This window comes from Prionailurus bengalensis, chromosome C2, assembly GCF_016509475.1.
Source record: "Prionailurus bengalensis isolate Pbe53 chromosome C2, Fcat_Pben_1.1_paternal_pri, whole genome shotgun sequence".
Lineage (NCBI taxonomy): Eukaryota > Metazoa > Chordata > Mammalia > Carnivora > Felidae > Prionailurus > Prionailurus bengalensis.
Window position 1 is genome coordinate 127,879,817 of NC_057350.1, and position 21,410 is coordinate 127,901,226.

At 36.0% G+C, this 21,410-nt stretch overlaps 2 protein-coding genes across 4 annotated transcripts in view; one reads left to right on the forward strand and one right to left on the reverse strand.

Annotated features, from left to right (window-relative positions):
- MSL2 (MSL complex subunit 2) overlaps positions 1–4,695 on the forward strand; it is a 38,339-nt gene extending 33,644 nt beyond the window's left edge. The window contains exon 2 of the mRNA XM_043595342.1: positions 1,324–4,695. Coding sequence (XP_043451277.1) covers positions 1,324–2,915 — 1,592 coding nt within the window. The 3' untranslated portion in view covers positions 2,916–4,695. The remainder of the gene's footprint in view (positions 1–1,323) is intronic.
- Positions 4,696–6,113: 1,418 nt separating this feature from the next.
- PPP2R3A (protein phosphatase 2 regulatory subunit B''alpha) overlaps positions 6,114–21,410 on the reverse strand; it is a 201,788-nt gene continuing 186,491 nt past the window's right edge. For all 3 annotated transcript variants that reach the window (XM_043595338.1, XM_043595340.1, XM_043595341.1), the window contains one exon: positions 6,114–8,665. In XM_043595338.1, the coding sequence (XP_043451273.1) occupies positions 8,533–8,665 (133 nt within the window). In that variant the 3' untranslated portion in view covers positions 6,114–8,532. The remainder of the gene's footprint in view (positions 8,666–21,410) is intronic.

Genomic DNA, 21,410 nt, shown 5'->3' on the forward strand with positions numbered 1-21,410 from the left:
GACCAGAACACCACAGATTCTCAATGTTGTTAGTTGAAATCAAGCTTATTTTATTTTATTTTTTTATTTTATTTTACTTTATTTTATTTATTTTTAAAAAATTTTTAATATTTTATTTTTACTTTTTTAAAATTTTATTTTTTAAATTTACATCCATATTAGCATAAAAATCAAGCATTTTTCAAACATAAATGCTTCTCAATTTTATGTCTTTGGAAATGAAGATGACTCATTTTGTAAAAAAATTTCAGGTTTATAATTGCTTTTAAGGGAGAAAGTTTGCTGATTCCACTTGCCTATAATTCAAAGTACCTTCTTTCCTATGCCTGAGTCTTAAATTACATAGTTTGTATGAGAAAATAGGTGCTGCTTTGATTTTATTGCTAACTATTTGTCCTGAATTGAGGACCAAGCACATTGCTTCTTTGAGGAGTAGGATGGAAATAGGGACTTTTCCTATTCCTGACACACAACCTACACAGGTCATTTTTAATTTGGGAGTTATATCTGGTTGGAAGACTACTTTCACTTTTATACAATACTGCTTTACTTCAGATATTTGTGGTTTATGAGTAGGATCGTTTTGTATTTTGTCAGAAGAATTTGAGTCAGGTAATATGCCCCCTTTTTCCTTTTGAGACATTTAAACATAATTTTTTTTTTGTCATTGTATTTTGATTTTCTGTAGGAGAACAATTTGAGTTTAGTGTAGTACTTCCTTTTTTCTTTTGATACATGAACATAGTTCTTTTTCATCTTAACTATATTTTAATCTTTTCTTAGTTTATGATTAGTGTATATAATGTAAAATTGTTTGAAATTATACTTTTTTGGGTGAAGATGCCTTGGTACTAATACCCTTCAACAGAGTTTAATGAGGGTGGGGACTAAGTGTCTCTCTTTCCCAATGTTTAATGCAAAATAAACAGTATGATTTTGTTCAGTACGTTGTAGCATTATTGTGTTGCATTAGGTTGAAGTTCCAAGGGTTTTAAGCTTAGTTTGTGCTTTTGGTGACTGATCTTCACCTCTTTATAGCCTTTGGAGAAGAGCATAAGAAAGTGGACCAGAACATACTGTTTGGGAGAGAAACATAGAATCAAGGAAGATTCTGGTTTGAGATAAAGGAATGGGGAATATGGCATGGAAGTGAAGTACACTATTGAGTATTTTTCCATTTCCTGTAAGATCTGTTTTTTGTTACCTGGTCTGGTGAGTTTAACCCATCTCAATAGATTACTTAAAATCTCATCTTAACTTCAGTATATGAAGTCATAAGTTTGTTTTACTAAAATCTTTGCTTTCCTCCTTTTTCCCTCTTAGGACATTTGCTACAAGATCCTATTGCACCCACCAACTCCACCTGCCAACATTATGTCTGCAAACCTTGTAAAGGCAAGAAAATGATGATGAAACCTTCATGTAGCTGGTGCAAAGACTATGAGCAATTTGAGGAAAACAAACAGTTAAGCATCCTAGTGAACTGCTACAAAAAACTATGTGAATATATAACACAGACTACATTGGCACGGGATATAATAGAAGCGGTCGACTGTTCTTCTGATATTTTGGCTTTGCTTAATGATGGATCATTGTTTTGTGAGGAGACAGAAAAACCCTCAGATTCATCCTTTACTTTGTGTTTAACACATTCCCCTTTACCTTCGACCTCAGAACCCACAGCTGATCCTCAAGCTAGTTTATCTCCAATATCTGAAAGCACCCTCAGCATTGCTATTGGCAGTTCTGTTATCAATGGTTTGCCTACTTATAATGGGCTTTCGATAGATAGATTTGGTATAAATATTCCTTCACCTGAACATTCAAACACAATTGATGTATGTAACACTGTTGACATAAAAACCGAGGATCTGTCCGACAGCTTGCCACCTGTCTGTGACACAGTAGCCACTGACTTATGCTCCACAGGCATTGATATCTGCAGTTTCAGTGAAGATATAAAACCTGGTGATTCTTTATTACTGAGTGTTGAGGAAGTGCTTCGCAGCTTAGAAACTGTTTCAAATACAGAGGTTTGTTGCCCTAATTTGCAGCCCAACTTGGAAGCCACTGTATCCAATGGACCTTTTCTGCAGCTTTCTTCCCAATCTCTTAGCCATAATGTTTTTATGTCCACCAGCCCTGCACTTCATGGGTTATCATGTACGGCAGCAACTCCGAAAGTAGCAAAATTGAATAGAAAACGATCCAGATCAGAAAGTGACAGTGAGAAGGTTCAGCCACTTCCAATTTCTACTATTATCCGAGGCCCAACGTTGGGGGCATCTGCTCCTGTGACAGTGAAACGAGAGAGCAAAATTTCTCTTCAACCTATAGCAACTGTTCCCAATGGAGGCACAACACCCAAAATCAGCAAAACTGTACTTTTATCTACTAAAAGCATGAAAAAGAGTCATGAACATGGATCCAAGAAATCTCACTCTAAAACCAAGCCAGGTATTCTTAAAAAAGACAAAACAGTAAAGGAAAAGATTCCTAGTCACCATTTTATGCCAGGAAGTCCTACCAAGACTGTGTATAAAAAACCCCAGGAAAAGAAAGGGTGTAAATGTGGGCGTGCTACTCAAAATCCAAGTGTTCTTACATGCCGCGGCCAACGCTGCCCTTGCTACTCTAACCGCAAAGCCTGCTTAGATTGTATATGTCGTGGCTGCCAAAACTCCTATATGGCCAATGGGGAGAAGAAGCTGGAGGCATTTGCTGTGCCAGAAAAGGCCTTGGAGCAGACCAGGCTCACTTTGGGCATTAATGTGACTAGCATTGCTGTACGCAATGCTAGTACCAGCACCAGTGTAATTAATGTCACAGGGTCCCCAGTAACAACGTTTTTAGCTGCCAGTACACATGATGATAAAAGTTTGGATGAAGCTATAGACATGAGATTCGACTGTTAAATCAGTGGGTCTTTAAACCTACCTCTGGTAGGGAAATAGCTACAGTTTTACGGCAGCTATGGTTTTGTTGGTTTAACTTGCCGGAGCTCCTGCATATAGATCACTTGTATCAAGTGTTTTCATTGCTAAGTTATATGTGTTAGTGTCGGGGAAATAGTTTGCAGATAATGGAGGAGTAACCCTACAACTATATGTCCTTAGTTCTTACAGAACCTCATAGTTTGAGAACAAATGCTGATGCAACTGATTTATACAAAATGAACTTTGGCAAGGAAAATAACATTAACCTCATTGTTTATGGTCATGCTTTGTGCATAATCAAAGTTTATGATTAAAGTGTAAGGAAGTGGTATCTAGTCAGTCCATAAAGATTGTGCTAATATTTTCTGAAAAAGTAGCCATTAGTTTGTTCAGGAGACTCAGTGCTGCCTTCAGATGCTATTGATGTTTCTCCTGTTGAAAAGCTGATGTGTCCAGCTCAACCTTTGTGCTGATGTAATACCATTTCTGATCATGAAAATTGGCTACTGGTGTATGTAGCAGTTCTTAAATCAGCAGTATTATGAAAGAAAATTTGCCCCTCATTAGAATGTTGAAATCTGTCTTTTAAAAAGTGAACAAACTGAAATTCTGTCAGACTGCAGATGTTTAGCTGTTTATGCTATAGAACTCTTCTGAGTTGAGTCCCTTTTATAGTTCACGTCTGACTCATTTCTAGGAAAAAATTTGAAATCCTTCCTTCACTTTTAGCAATGTTATGATTAGATAAATGAAGTGGAGAAGAGCAGTTTTATTCTGAAGGTAATTGAATTTAGATTATAAAATGTGACAATTTTTTAAAAAATTATAAAAATTTTTATTTAGAAGTTGGGATTTATTTAAAATAATTTTGGAATAATGCCCCCAAACTTAACCAGATTTATGCATTGTATTTATTGCTATTGGCCACTTCTTTGATTTTTTTTTTTGTTCCTCTGATAGTTTCATCCTTTATTTTGAATATGCCCCTTCTCTTTTCTTTCTTTCTCTTTCGGTGCTATTTGTTATGAAGGCTTCTTTATAGAGGCCAAATAAAAATGCCTTTTTATGAAGCCTGTGCATTTAGGTAGGTTTGAAGCTAGGAGGTTGTTTTTTTTTTTTTTTTTTAGAATGCTCTTTTGCATGTAAAGCACAAACTGTGTTTCAGTTTAAATGCATGTCTTCCCTTTAATTTTTATGGGGGAGACAAGTACAAACATTCTGTTGAAGGGAAATCTAGTCAGTTGCTTGAAAAGAGCACAGCCCAAACAAAACAAGGACTGACTAGGTTGTAAAGAAATGACCTTATGATTTAAAAGAAGAATTGCTGCTTTGACAGTGCTTATTTAAAGAAAAATACTGCTGGAAAATTTCCAATTTCTACTACGTTCACCATCTCTGATGAGATCTGACATGTTGAAGTTATGTTTTGATTTGGCACACAGCATGTTCAATGATGGTTACTCACCTAGTACAAGACATGGAGAAGAAACCTTTGGACACAGAGCAGATGACACCTCCTTCTGTTTTGTAGTGTATCCTGGTGTCATTTTCTGTGAATGTGGTCAGGTAGAGTTGTTTTTGTTGTTGTTGGGCCTTTTTTTTTTTTTTTTTTTTTTTTTGTCTCTTTTGGTGGGGTGGGGGTGGGCTAAAGCCATAGGAAGAAAATGTGATGTATGTGTCCAGTATGTACTATTTTGTTTTTGTTTTGCAAGAAGAGTTGAACTATTTTTGATAACAAGAGTAAATGGTGGAAAATGCTTCTTAGTTGTCTTGTCTTTATTTGCTTTCCAAGTTTTGGAATTTTATTTAATTCCTCTAAGTGTTAGCAGTGTCTTATGCAACATGTATTTGCCTAAAGTTTGTAACAGTTTTGTGTTGAACTCAGATGCCCTGCTATATAAACTTGTAAATCTGTTCTTTATTCACTAATGATCACTGCAAAAATGACTAGAACTGAGATTGTACACATGGATGATTAGGATATATTTTGCAAATCTCCCAAACTTTCCTAATATTATGATCTTAAAATTCATAGAATACTTTATTGCTTCCCAAGTTTGATAATTTTAGTTTTGTGTTTTTTGATGCATGGGAGGTTGGCAATATAGACAAAGCGGAAATCATTAGTATGTGAGGGCCTTGATTGTTATGTAATATTGCCAATGATGAATTCAGGTTGTTTTTAGCACAAGTTTCTCTTTTTTATGCTGGTATTCTCACTGCCACATTTTTGGAAACCTGTATTACACCTTAATTCTATCAATAAATGTTAGTTTTCTAATTCTATGTTGTAGAATACTGAGGAGTTTGGGATAGCATGCTCTGAATGGCCTATATTATATACATCTGGGGAAGAATAATTAATTACAGTGCCTTGATTTTTATATTGTTTTTCTTTATACCATGAGTTATTTAGGAATGCTGACCAATGGCTAACTAGGGATGATTAAGAAATTATTACTGAAGTAACTGGATTTACTTTATCAGGATTTGAAACCACCAAAACAATAACAGCTTTTAATATGACACATCTTCATTTGTTCTTTGAGTCTTTGTTATTAATGTATGTAATCAAATGATCTTTCACTTAGTTGATAGAGAATTTTTATAGCTGCTGATTTATCTTTTTGGTTAGCTTCATTAAGTCTACATTTCTGTGCAGAGCTATAATATGGATCTAGGATAAAGAATTTCTTTTTGCTCTTAGTATTCTTGAAACAATTCTGTGGTGACCTTGAAGAAAAGTCTTAGATGAAAAATAAAATTTTCTTTCCCGTATCATAGGTGACAAATACAAAAATGCTTTAGAGAATACTGAGTTCAAAGTATAGTGTTGGAATCTAATACTTGGATGATATTTTAACTTTTCTCCCTCCTTTCTAAAAAAGTTTAGGTACAGTTTTTTAAAAAGAATACATTATATACAAGGCTAAAGTTTTTGATCCTTGTAAACCTCTTATTCCCAATATCTAGTCCTCTTCCTTATTCCTCTCCAGAGGAAATCCCTTCTCAGTTATGAGGTGTTATCCTTCTAAATCTTTCTTTATAGTTTTCCCCAGGGGTTCAAAGAGTTATTCTTTGAAACTCAAATTTACAGTGTTACTCTCTCAAACATAAAAATGAGTTGCAAGGGTGAATAAAACCAAAAGTGTGTAGTGATTATCTTCGTGAACATGGTTCATATTTGACAACTTGTCTTTATTTAGTTTTGCAAAAAGGGAAAAACAAAAACAAGTCATGCAGGTTTCTCCACCCAAACACACTTTAACATTTCCAAAAACTGAGCAAATGCCTTACCTCATTAGATTCTAGAATTTTATAAATACTTTGACACGGTGACATAGATAAGATGCAGAGAAAATACACGGAATTTCATTAGTTTGATTACCTCGGCAATTAATGTTATGAAATTCATTTTTCATTGACTAGCATTAAGACCATGATAACCTTCAGTTTTTATCAAGGAGTCAGAGATACTGTAAAAACTTCAAATTTCCAGTTGGGCAGTAATGATTATATTTAGTGAAATCTTTACCAGAAAGTCATATATATACTGTCCTAGTTCTCAGAATTCACATTTCTTGCATTCAACTCTTAGGAGTACAGTAAAACGCTTCTGTCTGAAAATACGATAATTTGGGTAACCTAAATTAAAATAGCTTTATCTTAAATGGAATGATACTGTTAGCTGTTACTTTTTATAATTACAGACTTTTGAAACAAAGTACAGACCAAAGTAAAAGCAAGAGGATTTCAGTAAGGAGACACAAGGTACAGAGGTAAAAAGCCAAATAGTATTAAAAAAAAAAATCAAATGTATATTGAATTTTTTTTACTTTTTGTTGAGGCTTAGAAATATTTTAGACCATTATGGATAATAAAACCTTTAAATCCTATCTTGGCTAATGAAATAAAATTGCTTTCTCTCCGTGGTAAAAGGGTGGATGAGATAGATGGTAAAGTTCATGTATCACAAATACATAAACTTTTAATCCTAATTTACTAGTCTATTTAAGTTACTGCATATAATTTTTCCTAAAAATTTAGTCATTTTTAAGCTTTTAGTTCTTTGTGAACTGTTAGATACCAAATTTTAATATTTATGCTTTCTGTAACAGTTAAATGGAAGGTTAGTTCTGATCATAAAAGGTAAAATAACAGCAAACTGTATCAGTAAAATAACTTTCGGTTGATGGTGCATTTCCTAAATTGCCCTTATCTCCACTTTTTGCCTACCATAGCCCAAGGTTTGATTATTTCATTGTTTGACTTTTCATACCAGTAAGGGGGAACCAAAGCAGGGTGGCAAGGGAAGCTATTCGGACATTCAGGACTGTGGTTAAAGCAGAAAACCCAGGGAAAAGGTGATGACTTTGACAGAGATAGTTGTTAAAAAGTTTCTTGGGGGTTTCTTTCACTTACGCTATTAGAAATTTCCATCCTTTTAAATAATTTATTTTCAGTTTTTAAGGATATTGCAGGATTTGGCTGCATTGTGGCTTGCTAAAAAAAAGGTAGAATTCTGTAATGAACACATCTACTATATAGTAAAAATGAAACTGGTTTCCTTTATGGGTGGCATCATGGTTTTCTTCCATTTTTGTGCTAAATATTGAGGTGATGGAATATTTGAAATAGTTTGTTTTCAACATGAATGGATAATGTTTAGATTGAGGCCTTTACTGTTGGCTTAGTGTAATATTCAGTGATGAATACATCTAGTAAAAATTTTCATATATCACTAAGTCTTCAAGTAGGCCTTCTGATAGGAAGTGTAGATGGGGGGGCATCAACTAATTTGAGGATTAATAAGTCATTCAGTAATTCTCCACAAATGTTAGATAAGTTAAAAGGAAATTTTTTCAAGTATGAGTCAAATTCTGTACTTAGAAGTGTTTTTCATCCTATTTTATATAAGATCCACAGTCAGGATGGGGAGAGATTATGCAGAGCTTGCCAGCAAGGTTGGAAGGCCCAGTGGTTACAATACCTGAGGATGTAAAGTGACTAGCAGTTTGGCAGGTCATTGTGAAATTACGTTAAACCAAGTAATAAGTTCAAGATCTTTGAACTCCAGTACACATATTAAAAAGTCTGAGATGTTCTGGCAGTGCTTTTATTACCAGGGGTAAGTCACTTCTGGAGGCCCTTTAACTGCTTTCTCAAGTTCCAGAGTTTTTCTGACTCAAGTTTTCTGCAAGTGAAGGCTTCTGGGCTCCATAGGAGCCCTGAGGGACCTCAGGGATGCTGGACAACAGAGGCAACTCCTGCTTTTGTGCAGAGAATTGTGCTTGGCACTGTCCCCAAGAGATCGCTGGTACATTCAGGGGTGAAGAGTGCAGATTCACAGACTTTGGAAGGTGATGTTTATCACTGTATTTGTTTGGAGAAAAAGGTTTGTAAGGGGTTCGAGGCAAACTGGAGGAGTCCCCCAAATTGAGCATGTGTATCCAGATCTATTGCTTAATGTCTTAAAGTTCCTAGTGCAGATACACACTTGCAGAAATCAAAGCCTTTAAAAAGCAGTATGCAAACTGGAGCATCTCCACAAGAAAAAGATTTAAAATACATATCTCTTTCATGTAGATCTTGGCAGCTATTCTTCATCCACTGACTGAAGCTTTCCACATTTCTCTGAAAGGCTTGAGGTTACTATTTGACTTTTATTGCCTTTGTTTCCAATTTCAGAGGGAGAGACAGGTTCTTCTGTTTCATAATCTTCAAAGGAGCTGAAAGAACAAACAAAAGTGAGTTACCGATTGAAAAAAACAAAAACTTCATTGGGTAGAAGTCAATATGGCAAACTAGAGACTGGAAACCACCAGCTTGCAAAACTACCCTCAGTTGCTAAATGACAGTTGTGAACAACTGAACCATGCTGGAGGAGACCATGGTTTCATCTAGAATAGAAAACATACTTTCTTTGTCCTTAAAGCCCAAGTTCATGTTAGGATTTGTTGAAAATGTGCTGTATCTAGCTTTCCCTAGGAGCGTTGGTATGAATGAGAGCATTATGGAGGCGACTAGGTTAGGGAGGGTGTGAGGTCCATAAAGTACAACTTTATATGACTGCCTTCATTGAAGTGGCTTTCATGCAGAGTGGGGAATGTTCAGCTCAAATTGCTTTATAGCTTCTTTGGTTTCCAAGAAGTACATTTAGATGTGCAAGTGTGTACATAGAGTAGGTTAAAGCCTATTCATGGATTTCCTTCCATTCTTTACAGAACTCCCAGCATATTCCCTCTGCCTACTCCCCTTAGAAGTTCTTGGAATCCCCTGAGTTCCATTATTTTCCAGGCTATTCTTGAGGGTGGCCTTAAGCAGGGATGACAATATTATATCTAGTGGGAATGATGGCTGCTTGAAGTATTGATAAATAATATGCTGAGGCTACATCTAGGCCCAGAGAAATATAGATAGTTATTACCAATGTTTGTTACAGTATTTGGCATCACCAAGCTTATTAAAACCTTACCATTTGCAAGGACTTTTTACACAGTATCTGTGCAGAAATTCCTGAACATAATAGTTCTTTCATCAAAAAGGTACCAAGGCTGGCTAATGTAACCTGTGGTGAGACAGGTATACCCAATAGTAGAGGTGGTACCTATTCAACTTTAAAACATTTTTGAATAGAGGGTAGAGAATATTAAACCAACAAACAAAAAGCCTAGCTGATGTTTAGAAAACTTCTTGAGTACCAATTCATGATCCTATCAAATATTATTTACAACATCATTTTGCAGAAATACCCCATTCTATACTTTGTTTCTATTCTTCTCCCCATCTCCTTGAGGCCTCAGTGTAACTGGCATCTGTTGGATAAGGAGGCAGAAGGGAGGGTAACTTTGTTTTAAGGGTTGATGGTTGAGCCTCCATTACTGGACCAAAATTCTCAAAAGCTAATTCTAGCAATGCAGTGTCAGATGTTGTGCTTATTTCCTGTCAAGAGTGAAAGACATTTTCTTCTCCGTGCAGATCTGGGAGTAAGTTCAAGAGGTCTGAACTAAGACTCGTTCAATAAATATCTAGCCCCTTCCTACCGAACTTGTACTATAATGGAGGCCATCTGGAATAATGGTTAAGTGGTTTACAGCCTTAGAGCATGGGCTTTGGAAAAGTCAGGTTCCAATCTCAGTTTGATCACTTAATGTTATTTTGGGTATGTTAACACCTCTGCATCAGTTTCCTCAACTAATGAGGTAATAGCAGTTCCTACCCCCTCATAAGGGTCAAGTGGAGATTGGGTGAGAGGACCTACTATTTTCATGATAGAGAAGTGTTGGGGCTTACTACTGGAGCAGGATGGTGACACCTAATCCTATTAAGGGGTCAGGGTCACATTGTGTATGTTATTTGTGAATACAAATTTTTACAAAAGTATTTTTTCCCATTGTAGCCTCATACCAGAAATGGGATTTCTAGCAATGGATCTGATCCAATCTAGTACATAAAGATATCCTAATGCCCTGTGGGTTGCATACAGAGGAAAGCCACCTGCATTTCTTTTGTACTTTCAAGGCACCAAGAGGAGTACTATGCATGGAAGCTTTGGAGGAATCTTCTGGATTGAGGGAGCTCATTTAGAATCTTTGTCTTTTTTTTTTTTTTTTTTTTTTTTGTGATGTTTATTTTAGAGAGAACATGAGCAGGGAAGGGGCAGAGAGAGAGACAGAATCCAAAGCAGGCTCCAGGATCTGAACTGTCAGCACAGAGCCCGATGAGGGGCTTGAACTCACGAACTGTGAGATCATGACTTGAGCCAAAATCAGATGCTTAATGGACTTGAGCCACCCAGGCACCCCTAGAATTTTTTTATCAGTGTCCCGGAGACTTTTCGTACTCTACCTCAGTGTTTCTCAAATGGAGGCGATTCCCCCCACCCTGGGACATTCGGCCATGTCACAACCGGGTGGGTTCTCTACTGACATCTAGTTGGTAGAGTTCAGAGATGCTGCTAAACATCCTATAATGTGCCAGACAACACCTCACAAGTGAATTATTCAGCTTAGAACATCAGTGGCACTGAGAAACACTGCTCTAACTCTTGCCCCTTCAGTGTTAATGCATCCCCGAATTCTGGACTAAGCTCTTATTTTGTACTTCTCTGGACGGTCATTCTTTCTTACGGCTTTATCCACCACTTGTTTACCTGCAGTTTCTAAATGTACAAATCCAGCCTCAGCCTCTAAGCTGGAGACTGCCATGTATCCAACTACCTACTCTTATGGCCCTTCCATTATAGCAGTATATACAAAGCTGAACTCCTCCTTCCCACACCCTGGCTCCACCATAATCTACCCCTTTAAAGCCAGAAATCCAGTGATTGCCAAGTTTCTCTTCCCTCCTTTGCCTTCCCCTTTTCAAATCCAGCCAGTTTCTTATACCACTTAGAATAATACATGGACACAGTCCTGCCCCTCTCTCCCCATTGCCACTGATTTAGTTCAGGGCACTGTATTTCATTGCTTGGATTGCAATAGTTTTCTAACAACTGGTCTTCTGCCTTCACTCTTGTCACATACCCTTTGCTATTGCCATACCAGGCTTTTTAGCTTGTCAAAATGGTTCTGGTCTTGGGACCTAATGCCCTTGTACATGTTCTTCTGTGGCCTGCAGTGACCTTACCTTTTGGTTAACTTGTTCTCATCTTTTAATCTGAAAGGTCATTTAAAAGTTTCTTGGTTCCCAGTGCCTGAGTAACCACCATCTCTTTTGTTAAATTTTTGTTTAAATTCCAGTAAATGTAGAGTGTAGTATTAGTTTCAGGTGTTCAATATAGTGATTAAATACTTCATACAATGCCGGGTGCTCATCACAAGCACCCTCTTTAATCCCCATGACCATCTCTTATTTAGATGTTTGCATTGGCTTCCTTATTAGTCTCCCTGCTTCTATTCTTGCACCACTAGCAATTTGAAGATTACTATCTTCAAAAACTGGAAATGGGATTATATTACTTTCTTAATTCTTCTTCAATAGCTTCCCGAGGCCCTGCATGATCTGGCTCCCGTGTATATTTCCACCTGTATTTCCCTATTGGTCATTATATTCCAGTCATACTGGCCTTTTAAAATGTCCTCAACAGACTGTTTCCTGACTCAGAGCCACTGAATATATTTTTCCCTCTCCCTAGAACATTTTTGCTCCCTGCTTTTTTCAGAGCGATTTCCTTCTTAACCTGTAGGTTCTCATCATCTCAGGAATTTTTCTCAGCACCCTAAATAGTAAGTCTCTTTCCATTATTGGCTCACTCTGTTTCCTTCACAATTACATAATTAAATGTCTGTCTTCTCCACTTGATTATAAAATATCCATTTGCCAACTCACTAATTTCCTTGGGCTATAGAATAGTGCCTGGCACTAGATGCTCAAAATGATTAATAAAAAATGATGTCCTAAGTAAGGCTCTTGTGAAATGATACATTGTCAGGGAAGGCTGAAGTCAGTAAAATGGTGAGAGTGCAAAAGTCATCTCGAAGTCACTTAAGTTAGAGCTGTGAGAGTCTAAACTTTATCCTGTTCTCTAGAAAAATTCCTGAGAGAGCGAGCTGATTCCTTCTAAATGACCACTTCCAGGTTTACTTGTAGGTAACTGGGATTCCTCTGGGCACAAATGAAGATTTTATGAAATATTCTCTGTTAACTGGCTATTTTTGAATGAGTAGCAGGGTCAGAGGATTGAAGCAGAACTCCTTGGGTTCACAAATAGTTCATTAGAAAGCCTACGTATCAAACTGAGAAGAAATTTAACCTAGTATTAACAGTGTTGTTAGAATAAGGAAAAATAATGGTCATATATTTTTCCTAGCAATATGTTGCTTTTAAAAACCTGTTCCCCTAAGTTTTTCCCTCTCAGATGAGCAATTTCTGGACAAAAGTATTAAGGCTGGTTCTGCTGATTCCTGGAATTAGTAGAAATAATGATTGGCACATATATGGTCAGAAAAAGGATTTGTGCGGTTTCAGGGTTTATTTGGGAATTGTGGTCTGATTCTATTTTTGGGATTCTATTTTCAGGGGTAAAGGGCAAGAATATCTGATTCAGGGTTTGAGGAAACTTAAGACACATGTTGGCTATAAGCATAGAATAAAATGTTAAGTAGTTCTTTAATTTGGAGTCTCTAATGCTTTAGAAATAGGAGTGGATCAATCTTACCTTTACACCTTTAAATCCTAAAGCACTTACGTAAAATAGATTAACTGAAATACTTGGGAAGTTGGACATTTGGATCAATGAATTTCCCTATTGACCCATTCAGTAACTAGAAATTTTGTTCCAACTCTTGCTAAAGTTTCTTAATATGTACTACTACCCACTCTTCTTGCCTCAGAAGTTGATCGCACTTCCTTTTTGGTCTCTTGCAGTTCCCTAGGGTCGTAAGCCATCTGTTGTTTATTCTTACTTAGTTCGTGTGTAGATAGCATAAAAATTTGGGTTTAAATATATTCTAATTATGAACTTGAAGGGAGGAATAGGGTTCATTCATTTCTATTACTAACCACAGTGCCTGGCATTGAGTAAGTGCCAGTGAATATCTATTGAAATAAAATTGGGCTTTGATTTGTTCAATGCAGAAAAAAAATTAAAACTATATTATTAAATTCAGGTCTATATAAAGGTGCTGTTTAATGAGCACTATAAAATGTAACTTAGAACTATTCTTTTAAGGCTGTAACTCATGCTTTAGAATATTAATTCCTGTCATTCCTTTTTCTCTTCTCATGCCTCAATATACATACATGTCACCTCCCCTTCCCCCTCCTGCCCCATTATGCCTGCTCCTCTTAAATTTTCCCACTTTGCTGAGGACAGTCAGGCTCCACACAACTCCTTACTCCACACTTGACTCTTATTAGCTGCAGTCCTGGAAGATGATCTGGTGGGTTTGGGAGTGGCCTTTTTTGCCTACAGCACTTTCTTTTCCAAAGCTGGTGGAAGTAACAACTCTTTAAAGGAATAATTCATATATTTATATTTAATATAAGGGGAAAAGCTACCTTTAAAAATATTCAGTAGTGCACAGTTCTGAATTCTCTAAATGTCCAATAATAGGGAAATGGATGTGAGTTACTGCTTGAGAACACTTCTGAATCATTAAAAGCCATATTTTTGAACACCCTAGAATTAAGCATCAAAAAGTATACTAAAGTGTAAATAATGGTTATCTCTGGATGATTGAACCAAGGGTGATTTAAATCTCTTTATATTTTACAATTTTTGTGCAGCAAGCTTACATTTCTCTACTAATCAATAAAAACACAAAACAGGTCTCAGTTTCCTAATATAACAACATGGAGGACCCTTTTGCCTGCTTTACATAATTGTTTTATTGCTGAAGTTTTTTCTGCAATTTCTTTGTTGCAGAAATCATAAAAATGTTAATTATAAAGAAATTTGGCATCCTAACCTATTATCTTCATATAGGTGGGACATACAGTTGAACTGGTTTATGTAACTGGTACCCTATCTGGTTTCCTCTATTATGACCATTCATTACCTTGGATTTATACAAATGGTGTTGTATGCTGTGATCACGTTGTGTGTTAGAAGTGATAATTCACAATTTTTGCAGCTTCTGTGTTTGCATTCTTTCACCTCATTGAAATCTGGAGTCATTACTAGGTTATTCTTGAAAGCATCACCTAAGTACCAGCCTTGAATCAGGTGGTACAGGTTCCTGGCACAAAGGCTACTTATGGTGTTTGTTAGATGATAAAGTAGATGGAGAATTTCAAGTTGTACTTAGAGGGTCAAAATGTCTGGACTCCTGCAGTTATCCTTATAGTGAGGTGAGGGTGGCTGCTGGATGATTGTTGCCTTCTGTGTCACTCAGTAAACATTTCCTAAGGATCTCCTACGTCCCTAACATTTTACTAGGTGCTGTTATTAACAGATGAATGAAACAATGTTCTTTGCCCTGGAGGAGCCCAGGTTCTAGTGGGAAACAATTCCATTTTTTCCAGCATTTATATGCCATTGTTGGATACATTATATGCATTATCTCCAATCCTCAATATAGTCCCATTGTTTATGTAACATATTTACTGTGTGCCAACTGTGTGCCCTGGGAATGACAGGAATAAGGTGGGTAGTGGAATGGTGATGTTATAGCTGATTAAATTTTAGTTCAGAGAGGTTATGTAATGTGGCCAAGATCACAGAGGTGGTAGTAATAATATCCATTGTTTATTATTGATTACATAGGTACTATCCCTAAGTGCAAAGTATAAAGATATTTACACATGGTCTTACTTATTTAATCCTTCAATTTAAACAGCTCACTGTGGCAGGTGGTATCCTCGTTGTATAGATGATGCTGAGGCTTGGATGCCTGGGATTACACAGCTAGTGAGTGCTAGAGCAAGGGTTTGAAATTATTAGGTTTGTCTAACTCCAAATTCCATGCCCTTAACCATGATGTTATATCTCCTCTCTTCCCATACAGGGAATATTAACAGTAGTAATAGCTACTATTTATCAGGTATCTACTATGTGCCAGGTGTTTAGATATATTATCTTAGATTCTCACAACCACTTTGTAAGGTAGTTGCTGGTGTCTTTGGAAACTGAGCCTCAGGAGTCAGATAACCTGCCCAGCTGGTGAGTGGTAGGTAGAACCAGATCTATCTGGCTCCTTCCTAAGCCTCTGCTCTTTCCATAGTACTGCCATTCTTCCTCCATTTCTGATATTTGAGTCTGGTAATTTTTGTTTACAGACTCACCCTGATGTATTTGTAATTCCTCTTGAGGGCTTCATCTCAAGGTGGTGTAACCTTGGGATTCTGAGTCTGGCCTTACTTTTGAAAACCACATCAGTCAGCTATTAATAACTGTAAACCGGTCTATTCCTCTGACATTCCAGTTCTCACTCTACAGGGTATGGCTATTGTAAGCCTTCTCTGCCCGCAGGACCTCATCACCCACGTGTGCTGTATGGAGGCCTTATCTTATCTGCTACAACATGAGGAGTGTCCAGCAGAAGCCTCTCATATACACTGGTCGAATTTCATTACACCTGGTCCCTGCATCTCCTCTTGTGACCCCTCACCTGTACTTCTGTCTGCATCCCTATGCCTCCCCTCTCTTCCCTCCAGACACACTTCTCTGAGCACCACAACTGGAAAAAACTTCTGCTTGAGCCAGTTATTTACTCTCTAGCTGCCATCAGTTTCTCTTTTTAGACTAACAAACTTCTAAGTAGTGATGCCTGCTATCTCTATTTTTTCCTTTTGTGGCAGGTTACAAAACAGTATGTAGTATAAATTACGTTTTTTGTAAAATTATCTGTTTGCATTGAAATGTCTAGAAGGGAGGACAGGCTATGCTATCTCTGGATGGTGGGTTTTATTTTATCACTAAAAAAATTTTTTTTTTTAAATGTCTTACTTATTTTTGAGAGAGAGCATGAGTAGGGGAGGGACCAAGAGAAAGGGGGACAGAAGATCTGAAGTGGGCTTGGTGCTGAGAACAGCAAGCCCAATGGGCTCAAACTCATGAACCCTGAGGTGATGACTTATGCCAAAGTCGGACCCACAACCAACTGAGCCACCCAGGCATCCCTGGATGGTGGATTTTAGATGAAGTTTTTTTGTTTATCTGTATTTTCTACCTCTTCTGCTGTGTATACATATCACCTATGTATCACATATTTAAACATATTACCTATGTAAACAGATAACACTTCTTTTTCCTGTTTATTCAAGTAATGTATGTTTGTTAAAAGAACTTATAAATTATAGACCAGTATAAAAAAAATACTTGCAATCCCACAGCCCAGAGTTAATATTTTGTAGCCTTATCTTTTAGATTGTATATATAGATGTACAGATTTGTAATAATGAAATTATAATTTTCTAACCCCCCCATGTTAGTTTTTGTGTAAGCACAAAATTTAAATGTTTGCATAATATGACACATAGACACCATGATTTATTGAACTACTCTATTATTGTACATTTGTGTTAGTTTGATTTTTAAACTTTAGAATGACCAGTGGCCAATGCCAGTTGTTTGGATAGAACAATTCTATCCAAATTTCTGATTATTTACAATAGATACCCCAAACTGGAATCCTGAGTGAAAGGGTATAAATTTAGGCTGTTGCTACATACTGTCAAATTACTTTCCAGGGAGGTTGGGCCAATTTTTCTACCAACAATATCTGAAAGTGCTTATCTTACTGGACAGTGAGCCTAGAGTGAGGTGTTACTGTAGGTATGCTTCTTCTATGAGAAGCACTCTGAGAACCACAACTGGAAAAAATGCTTCTATGAGAAGCAGTTAAAATACTTTAATTGCATCTGTTTGTTTTCCCTGCTTAGGCAGGAATCCTGTCCTCCAATATCCGATAATGCTTAGTATATAGTAGGACAGCAATCATTTACTGAATTAATATTATCCTTTAACAAATTATCTTTTAAAAGATTGTTGCCAATAAGCCAAAAACTTTTGGACTTGTGCTTTTTAAATATTTTACTGAAATATAACGTACATGGCATATGTAATTCACTGATCTTAAATGTTCAGTGTGTTTTAGTAAATTTCTACAATTGTGCAAACAATACCACAATCTAATTTTCATTCTTCCATCTGCCTCTCTTCTCCTTTGTGCCTGTTGGATTCACTCTCCACTCTCATTCCTGGAACTAGGCAACCACTGATGTGCTTTCTGGCTATATAATTTTGGCTTTTCTAGAAATTTCATATAAATGGGATCATATAATATGTAGTCTTTAGTGTTTGGCTTCTTTCACACAGTGTTATTTTTGAGAGACTCAACCATGTTACTGCATGTATTAGTTCTTCTATTTATTGACATATAAATGACATACAATGGGTTACTTATATTTATAAATTTTGACTTTGTGTATATACCTGTAAAAGCATTACAACATTCAAGATCACAAAACTATCCATTTCCTTGCCTCCCAACCAAAGTTCATGCCCCTATATAATCACTGCTCCTCTCCCCCAAGTTAACCACTAGTTTGTTGTCATGATAGATTAATTTGCATTTTCTAGAATTTTAAATAAATGGAATCAAATGGATTATACTTTTTTGTCTAGCTTCTTTCACTTAGCTTATTTTGAGATCCACTCATACTGTGTTTATCAATGGTTCATTCCTTTTTTTTTTTTTTTTTTCTAAGTAGCATTCCATTTTATGGATATATTTTATCAGTTTACCAGTTTGATGGATATTTGGATTATTTCCAGTTTTGGGCAACTATGAATAATGCTGCTATAAACATTCACGGACAAGTCTTTGGGTAAACATTTTTCTTGGGTAGATTCCTAGGAGTGCAACTGCTGATTCATATGATAAGTGTATGTTTAACTTGTTAAGAAATTGCCAAAATTTTCTAAAGAGAATATATAATTTTACATCACCATCAGTTCAATGTATGAAGTTCCAGCTTCTCCACATTGTTGCCAACTAGTGATTTTAGCTGGTGTATCTACACTGTGGTATATCTCACTGTGGTTTTAATTTGTATTTTTCTAATGTCTAACAATGTGGAGCATCTTTTCATATAGCTATTTGCTGTTTGTATCTCTAATTGTATTTATTCAAATCTTTTGTCTGTTTAAAAATTAGGTTATTAGTCTTTTTATTACTGAGCTGTAAGAAATCTTTTTATATATTTTGGATATGAATCCTTCCTTTATCAGGATGTTTTGGGAATATTTTCTCCCAATTTTTTCCTTTTCTTAATGGTGCCTTTGGAAGAGCAATAGTTTCTAATTTTAAAGGAAGTCCATTTAATCTGAAAGTAATTTTTTATTGCTCTTTGCCTGATCCAAGGTCACAATGATTTTCTCCTCTGTTTTATTCTAGAAGTGTTAAGAGTTTCTGCTCTCACATTTAGGTCTTTTATCCACGTGTAGTTATTTTTGCATATGCTGTGAGGTATGGATTTTGGTTCCTTTTTTTTATGGATATCAAGTTATTTCAACATCATTTTTGGAAAGACTATTCTTTCTCCACTGATTAAAAATTTGCCATCCATACTAGGGTCTATTTCTAGAGTGTTTAATTGATCTATGTATATACATGCTAATATGCTAAGGTGTCTCAATTGTTTGCTTTATAGTAAATTTTGAAATCAGGCAGACTAAGTCCTTCAATTTTGTTATTTTATTATTTATTTTTATTTTTAAAAATATGTTTATTTATTTTGAGAGAGAGAAAGAGTGTGAGCAGGAGAGGAGGGGCAGAGAGAGAATCCCAAGCAGGCCCTACACTCAGGATGGAGCCCAATGCAGGGCTTGATCATGAGATCGTGACTGGAGACGAAATCAAGAGTTGGATGTTTGAGCCACCCAGGTGCCTCAAGTTGGTTCCTTTAAAAAAGAGTTTGGCTATTTTAGGTACTTTACACTTCTACATAAAATTTAGGATCAGTTTGCCAATTTCTACAACAAAAGCCTGCAGGGATTTTGATAGGGAATTTTGGTAAATCTGTAAATTTGGGGAGAACCAACATTTTAACAATACTTAACTTCCTAATCCCATTTAGGTCAGCACTGTTTTGCAGTTTTCAGTGTGCAAGTATTATAGTTCTTTGGTTATGTTAATTTTTAAATATTTTGTTCTTTTTGATGTTAATGTGAGTAGAATTATTCTTTTTATTTGGATTTCCCTACTGGATTATTCACTGCTAGTATATGGAAATACGACTAAGTTTTGCATATTGAACTTGTATTCTGAGATCTTGATAACTGCTAATTCATTAGTTCTGATAGCTTTCAGGTAGACTTCTTAGTATTTACTGTTGTCAGGTTACATAATCTATGAATAGTTTTACTTTTTCCTTTTCAATCTGAACGTTCAGTGTCTTTTTCTTGTCTTACTGCAGAAGATAGGAGGACCTAAGTTACAGTGCTGAGTAGAAATTATGAATAGAAACATCCCTGCTTTGTTCTTGATCTTAGGGGGGGGAAGGCATTCAGTTTTTTACCGTATGATTTAACTGTAGATTCCTTTTATCCTGTTAAGGATCCTTCTATCCTTACTTCTATCTTTACTTCTATCCTTACTTCTACCCTTCTATCCTTACTTGAGTGAGAATTATTGTGACTGGATGTTTGATTTGTCAAATGCTTTTTTGTGTGTCTATGGAGATTACTTTTGTCATTTATTTATTAAAAAAATTTTTTTAATGTTTATTTTTGAGAGAAGAGAGAGAGTGAGTGAGCATGAGCAGGGGAGGGGCAGAGAGAGAGGGAGACAGAATCTGAAGCAGGCTCTAGGCTCCAAGCTGTCAGCACGGAGCCTGACTTGAGGCTCAGACTAACAAATGGTGAGATCATGACCTGAGCCGAAGTTGGACGCTTAACTGACTGAGCCACCCAGGCATCCTTATCATTTATTAGTATGGTATATTAAATCAATAGACTTTTGGATGTTAAGCCAGCCTTCTGCTCCTGGGATGAACCCCACTTAAAGTATATAATCTTTTTTATATATTGCTGGATTTGATGTGCTAATTTTTTTAAAAATAATTTTTGTATTGAAGCTCTTAAGGGATATTGGTTTGTAATTTTCATTTCTTGTAGTATCTTTGGCTTTGGTATCAGGTAGTACTGCCTTTATAAAGCAGGTTTGGAAGTGTTCCCCTCTACTGTTATTTTCTGAAAGTATTTGTGAAACACTGATATTTTTTTCTCCTTAACTATTTGACAGAATTTAACAGTGAAACCATCTGGACCTGGACCTTTGGTGAAGACCTTTAATAACTAGTTCATTATCTTTAGTTGATATATAGTCTATTCGGATTTTCCATTTCTTCTTAAATCAGTCTTGGTAATTTGACTTTTTCTAGGATTTTGTTCCATTTCATCTAAGGTGTGAAATTTATTGGGATGAAGTTGTTCATGATATTTCTTTGTAATTATTTTAAGTTCTGTAGTGTCTGTAGTAATGCCTCCTCTATTCCTAATTTTGTTAATGTATGCCTTTTTTCCCCCTTAATCCAGCTAAAGATTTATCTTAAAATCTTTACAAAGAACCAACTTTAGGTTTCATGAACTCTTTCATATTGTTTTCCTATTTTCTATTTCATGGATTTCTACTCTGGTCTTTTATTATTTCCTTCTTTCTATTTATTTAAGCTCTGGTTTGGTTTTTTTCTAGTTTCTTAAGGTGGAAACTTGTATTATTGATGTCAGACTTGAGGCATACATATTCCTCTAAGCATTGCTTCGACTGCACCTCATACGTTTTCATATGTTCTTTTTTTTCATTCATTTCACAGTAATTTTCAGATTCCCTTTGGTTTCTTCTTTGACCCATGTGTCCTTAAAAGTGTTACTTAATTTCCAAATATTTTGGGATTCCCCGATTCCTGTTATTGATTTCTACTTTAATTCTATTATGGTCAGACAACATAATTTATGTAACTGTAATCCATTTGGATTTATTGGATCTTATTTTACTCACTTATCATATGGTATGTCCTGGAGAAGTT